This window comes from Chinchilla lanigera, unplaced genomic scaffold (genome assembly GCF_000276665.1).
Source record: "Chinchilla lanigera isolate Chin_1 unplaced genomic scaffold, ChiLan1.0 scaffold00135, whole genome shotgun sequence".
Taxonomy (NCBI): domain Eukaryota; kingdom Metazoa; phylum Chordata; class Mammalia; order Rodentia; family Chinchillidae; genus Chinchilla; species Chinchilla lanigera.
In genome coordinates this window covers 3,615,951-3,623,177 of record NW_004955536.1, presented here as the reverse complement: position 1 = coordinate 3,623,177, position 7,227 = coordinate 3,615,951, and the positions used below count along the sequence as shown (strand labels likewise).

The 7,227-nt window shown below is 32.0% G+C and overlaps 1 protein-coding gene across 4 annotated transcripts in view; it reads left to right on the top strand.

Moving 5' to 3' along the window:
• Positions 1–7,227, top strand: part of LOC102021276 (disintegrin and metalloproteinase domain-containing protein 5-like) — a 119,635-nt gene that overhangs the window by 24,858 nt on the left and 87,550 nt on the right. For all 4 annotated transcript variants that reach the window (XM_013507719.1, XM_005410549.2, XM_005410548.2 and 1 more), the window contains 3 exons: positions 4,687–4,758; positions 4,941–5,104; positions 5,924–6,005. In XM_013507719.1, coding sequence (XP_013363173.1) covers positions 4,687–4,758; positions 4,941–5,104; positions 5,924–6,005 — 318 coding nt within the window. The remainder of the gene's footprint in view (positions 1–4,686; positions 4,759–4,940; positions 5,105–5,923; positions 6,006–7,227) is intronic.

Here is a 7,227-nt window from a genome sequence, read left to right as displayed (position 1 = left end):
CTCACATATCTTGAGAAAGTATGCCTTAAATTCATCTGGAACCAGAAGAGACCCAGAATAGCAAAAGCAATCCTGGGCAACAAGGAAAAGTCAGGTGGAATCACAATCCCTGACCTGAAATTATACTATGAAGCTAGTGTAATAAAATCAACCTGGTGCTGGGTAAAACACAGGCCTGAGTATCAATGGAACAGACTGGAAGAAACAGCCACAACCAAAAACACACTCAGCCACCTAGTCTTTGATAAAAGGGCCAAACAAACCCACTGGAAGAACAATAGCCTCTTTAATAAATGGTGCTGGAAAAACTGGCTTGCTACCTGCCAAAGACTGAAAATAGACCCAAGCATATCACCATGCACCAAACTCAAGTCAAAATGGTTCACAGATCTCAATATTGAAACAGAAACACTCAATCTATTGGAAAAGAAAGTAGGTAAAAACCTCGAAGACATAGGGGTAGGCAGAGAGTTCATAAACAAAAACCAATTTGCAAGTGAAACACTTGAAAGAGTCAACAACTGGGATCCCATCCTACTGAAAAGTTTTTGCACATCTAAAGAAATCACCAGCAAAGTAAAAAGAAAACCCACTAACTTGGAAAAAATTGTAGCTGACTCTCTCGCAGACAAAGGGCTTCTATCTAGAACATATAAAGAGTTAAAAAATATCAGCCCCCTACCGCCCAAATTCAAAGACCCAATCCAAAAATGGGCAGCTGAGATGCATATACACTTCTCAGAGATAAGGAAATACAAATGGCAAATAAATACATGAGAAAATTTTCAACATCATTAGCCCTTCAAGAAATGCAAATTCAAACAACGCTGGAATTCCACCTTACCCCAGTGAGAATGGCTAGCATTAGGAAATCAACCAGTAACAAATGCTAGCGAGGCTGTGGTGAAATAAGAACCGTTCTCCACTGCTGGTGGGAATGCAGACTGGTGAAACCACTGTGGAAATCAGTTTGGAGATTCCTCAGAAAACTAGATCTAGAGGTCCCATTCAATTCAGGTATTCCCCTTCTGGGTATTTTCCCAGAAGATCTAAAAACATCATATCACAGTGATATATGTGCACCTATGTTCATAGCAGCACAATGTGTAATTGATAAATTGTGGAAGCAACCCAAATGTCCATCCACTGAGGACTGGATAAGAAAATTGTGGTACTTTTATAGAATGGAATATTACTCAGCTGTAAAGAAAGATAAACTCGAGGCCTTTATATTTAAATGGTCACAACTAGAGACCATACTCATAAGTGAAATAAATCAAACATGCGTGTGCAAGCACCGCATTGTTTCACTAGTGTAAAACCTGAAAGAGTTAATTTAAACTAGGAGGTATGATAGACATTGTGAAATGATAGGAAAACACTCAAGGGTAAAGGGCAATTGGGATGTGGGAAAAGAGAAGGGAAAGAAGGAGAAATTTTGTATGTATGTATATACAGGATAGTTAACATAGTTGTTCTACTGTCTTCTATTTCTTTGCTGAAAGAAACTGTCAGTGAGTCCTTGATTGATCAATATTGCCTGTCTCTATCTGTTTTCATGAGAAACCACTTTGAAGCTATCAGTATGTAATACAACAAGCATTGTTAATTTCTTACCACAATGTTTGTAACTCTGTATTGTCTGTACTGTTCTTTTGCTATTTTGCGAAAGGTTGTCTGTCTGTTAATGTTTTCCTCCTTTTATTTTTAAAATAAAAGAATAAAGCGAATGCAATCCTATTATTGAATATAAATTGCAAAAATAATTAGGAAAAAGTAAGCAAAATTTAGACATAATCATGAAAAAGTAGTAAACAGGAAGAAATATACGTTTAGCATCTCTCTCATAAATGTGGGACAAATGCAAAAGCTATGTGTAAGATGAAAAGCTTAAACTCATATATGTCAGTAGTTACATGAGACAGAAAAATGTCATACAACACACACATTCTCCCTACAGCTGACATACTAAAATATATTACATAAATAATGAACATAAAACAGTAGAAAATACAGCATAAAAACAGATATTTTAAAAAATGGATGTAGCTAGATTCCTTTCAAAGTAGACTCTCAGATAACTGTAAACTAACCTATCTATCCCTGCAAAGCTCCAAAATTTAGTGGCTTAAAACAAAAACAATTTATGTATTTGTTTGGGAGCCCAAAGACCTCTTCATACTTTATCAGTCTCAAATCCTCTTAGTCTAATTAGCTGTCTCTTATTGATAAAGCTATCTTTAAAAAGCCAAGAGCCTTTTTCCTGTATGAAATTGCTTTTTAACTATTGTTTTTCACTAAGTTTTTTTAAAACTAAGATTTCAGAGGCAGAGGGATACATCTAAAGAAGTGTTGGCTATTCATTTAAATAAAATATAAATTGCTGTGAGGTTACCAGTGGCAGGCATGAGGCAGAATTTTCTGAAGAAGGTCCCCTAGTGACCTTTCTAAAAATGGCCTATTAATAGGAAATTGCCCCAAATTCCCATTTGATTTTCTCCTTCTTTTTCATTTTTGTTTTTTCCAATGGTGTATTTTCAAACAGACTGTGTTTGAGCTAATTATTGCTTCTGTTTGATTTACTCTATTATTGATGTCTTCCTTCATGTTTTAATTTTAGTGAATTTTTCAGTCATGTTTGATTTTCAAAAATCACTTCTATCTCTCTGCTAAATTTCTCTGTTAGAGTTTTGAATAATTTCTCTATGTTCTCTTAAAGCTCAGTGAATTTCCTTACAACAACTCTTTTAAATTCTACATTTGAGATTTTGCCCATCCTGTCTGGTCAGTTTCTGCTTTCTTAATTTGAATGTAAAGTGAACTCATGGTTGCCTGATAGCAATCAATGCTTGCTAGTGTACAACATCATTTGCACACTGAACAGTAAGGGTGTTTATTCCAGTCTTTGTAATCTGGCTTCATGCCTGTTTTTCTAGAATTTCAAAGAGGGTGCTCATTTTCTCTGAGCTGTAGTCATTTCTGCTAGTTCAGCTGAAGATGGTACTGTAAATCCAGCTTTTCTGCAAGTCTGCTGTTGCTGTTTTGTCACTGTTTCACTACCAGAGGGCAGTTCAAGTCCAGAGTCATCCCAACTCTACAGTTGATGTGTTATTCAAGATAAATTGAGGGAGTGACTAAAAATAGGTAGTTTATTATAAACCTATAAAAATAGGTATTATTATAAGCCTCTTCCTGGGGCTAAGGTTGGTCAAAATGCTTCATCCAATAGCCACTGACGTGTAGTCAACAATGTAAACACTTAAGCCAGCTTTGGGTAGAACTACTATACATGGGAATAATCTCAAGACTTCTGTGCTATGCCTGTGGCCAAGAATGTTGAATGTTGTATCATACACTGAAGGCACAGCACCCTGGCACCAGCACAAGACTCTGTAAGACCAAGGCACATACTGCTATTGGCTGCTTACTGCTGAGAAGTACCTGTGGTCCCAAAGCAGTGCAATCTGCCACAGGTAATGCCAGCCAGAATAGGAACCATACAAATGAGGGCTGTGTGTTAATATTTGCATAGTTTGTCATCTTATTATTGCAGATTTATGGTAGAACTGGTAGTAAAAAGAGAACTAGAAAATCCCCATTTATTGCAAGTTGAATATTTTAATAATTCATGATAACAGAAAATATAGAAATTAGAAGTACATGTAGTTAATATCAGTATCATGAGCAAAGGCGTTGCGTTTTTTATTTTTTTATAAGATTAAGTACATATATTAGATGCACAAATCCACAGCAAAATATTTATAAGGTAATGGAAGGAAAAGTCATGTGGTCCTTTCTATTTGATGTTTATTAAAATATATGATTTAATTCAAGAAGTGAGCAGAAGAGGCCACTCATAGAGAAAGATTTAAATTTTGATTCCATTTATAAAAGTCAAAAAGAATCAATACCAGTCTCTAAAATTTGAGGAGGGGATAGAGAGCAAACAGAGTTTGGGAGGAGCCACAAGACATTCTTTGAGACCTTGGGTTTGGTCTATTTCTTGATCTACATGCTCGTTATATATGTTCGCATGCTTTGTAAGGATTAATTGAGCTACACTTTTTGTGTGCAATACTTTATAATTTACAACATAAACCATTTTTAAGAAGTAAGTTCAATTTAATTACTCAAGTAATCCAAAATTCAAAATGCTCCAAAATTCAAAGGTTTGTGAGCACTGACATGATTATACACTTTTGACTTGTATCCACTTTGTACGTGATATACTTTTCTTTCAAAGGGAAAATTGCAATAAAATAATGATATAAATTTGATAATATTTAAAATCAGGTTTCTCAAATTATTTGTGAATATTTCTATCTCTCTCTGGTTTTGTTATTAGTATACAAAAACTAGGCACTGTGGCTTTTCATCTGGTCTCAGCTCTTCATCTGGTCTACCTTGTGAAGGTAGATTGGTGAGTGAATAGCTGTTTAAATTAGTGTCAGTATGGGGGTATCATCACTAGAGCAACTTCACACCCTATGACTCTCAAGCTCGTGTATTAAACATTTTAAAAATTGCATCATTAAATACTTTTATTGTTACTATTTATAAATCAATTTTCTACATTTCAGCTGAACGTAGTTTTATGGATACTTTAGAGTCCAACAATTATATGTGTAAAGATATGTGACTTATTCATTACATCACTTGTTTTTAATAATAATCTCTCTTTTTTAGTTTGATTACATGGGCTCTGACATAAAGACTGTAACCCAGAAGGTTATTCAGCTCATGGGTCTTGTTAATTCTGTAAGTCTTAAAAACCATTTTGTTTATATAGATTATAAAAATATAGAATTTATGAACTGATGTGTTGTATTTTGCTGAGTTCTTGAAGACTCTGTAATCAAAATACTATGTTAAATGTATTCTATAAATTTTAATGTAATATTCAAATTTATTTAAATATTCTCATTTATTTTTCCTTTTAGATGTTTGCCCAGTTAAAACTGACTATTCTAATATCTTCCATTGAAATCTGGTCAAAGACAAACAAAATTACAACTACCGGGCATCCTGATGATGTTTTATTTAGGTTTTTAGCATGGAAACATCAACATGTTGGTCTGAAACACCATATTTCATACTTATTAGTGTAAGTGTAATGTCCTATGCTTGTAACATTAAAGGAATAACCTAAAATAACTTAGTATGTGAAGTATAAAAATGAAGATTTACTTTTTATCCATTGTGTTCTATAACTTGACAGATACGGCTTATGAAAAAATGTGAAAAAGATTGTTTCTCCTCGAGGAGCTAATGTGAAGCAAACTTTAAAAAGTTTTTATCAAATAACATAAAATTCACAGAAGAGCCAGTGTACAGTGATGTGCTTATATTTACCAGTAAAACTTAGGAAGGAAGGCTGCATGTTATCTGTTTGAACCACAATAAAATTTAAAAAGAATAATGAAAATATAAAGTTACATAAAAAGTGAAATAGTGAAGATTTTAATAATGAATTGTATGATTTCCTTTGGTTTATACTCTTTTCTAACCTGTTATCAAATTTCTATATTTCTGTCCCTCATCTAATTGTTATAGTTTTATTTCTTAATAAAATAAAAACATTGAATTGTCATGTTCTCTAGAATCTGTGTACAAATATTCGTTTTTATTAAATAAATATTTATGTAATAGAAACTTGAATGTTGAAGAAACCAGAATGAAAACTATAACCATTAGTGCAGTGACATTTTATATGAATTATTAAGTCTTGTCTTCCTGTTCTGGAATGTTTATCATTCAAAATTAATTTACTGAAATATTCTTAACACTGTGAAGGTTTAAGAAAATATCTAGTATAATTCAGAGCAGCATAGTTCTTCAGTTACAGTAATTGTTCAGTGATGTTTGCTACTATGAAATTTATCATTATTAATATGCACTTATGAGTAAAATTCTTATTTTTTAGTTTTGAGAAACATCCTACCTTTATAGGAGCCACATTTCCAAGATATATATGTGATAAGAATTATGCTTCAGGAGTTGCTCTGGTATGTAATAACTTTCTAATTAACTGTGATTTTTATGTTGTAAAATTTTCTAAGTATTTAAAAGCATGAATACATTATATATTTTTAGTTTGCTCATCTTTTTATAGCTTTTATATTAGTAATTTGGAACATTAAACAGTTTATATTGCTTAAAAGTAGAATATTTTCAAGCTGAACTGATCATAATATACTGGATTTTAAAAGAATGTTTCATCTTTGTAAATCCATTTTGTTTTGAGCAATGGCATGGTATACATTCTTTTTTTAACATAGTAACTGCAGTCTTTATGTTAGTTATCAAACACTTACTATTAATTTTTCTTTAATTATTGGTATATATCCTATACTTCATTAAATTCATTATATATTTTGCTTCTAGGCAATTGAATTAAATTCCTTATGCACATTGGGGAGGAGCAGACTGCTGCACCAAAATGTGCTGATTAAATATTCATAATCTATAGTTTTGTAGGGAAAGGGAGAATAAACTTTTTCAACACGATCAACCTTTTTACGAGTTACATAAATTAGAACAGGGAATTACAGTGCTTCAGAAAAAGAGGTCTGCACTATGATTTTTATGTTGACTTATTTGTTGTTTTTTAGTGGCAAGTACAAAGAAGCAAATTTACATTGCTAGATTAGTTAAATCTAAAACTAATTCTGGTGTGTGTTTCATTACTATAAAATATGTATAGGTTGAATAGATGAATCTAAAGCCATCTGCATGGTTATTTGTTGCTATAATTAAATAATAATTTTAATGCTTCCTAGGACTTGTTTCCTCCTCCCTCTTTACTTGTTTTAATCTCTCAGCCAAGGATTGAGAAAAGCCCGTGAGCAATTGTTTGAATCTTTGTTACTTTTGATAATTGTACTTAAAAAATGATTTTTCTTGGCTGAGATCTTCCTTTTAAATTGAATGCATGTATATTTGTATGTATAAAGCAAACAAAGCAGATCATAACAATTATTTAATAGAATTGTTTACATATGTTTTCTTAATGCCATTATTTATAGTTTAATTTTGAAGCATATTTTTGTAATAAAAATTGGTAAATGAGAAAAGTAATCCATGAGTTAAGAATGTTATAAAATGGCAAATAAATATAAACATGTATCAATTATATTTTGTTTCTATTAGAAAGTTTGAAAGTTGCATTTTATGAAGATATATACCAATCATAATATAAAATATTTTAAATTAATAATTTTCTTCAAT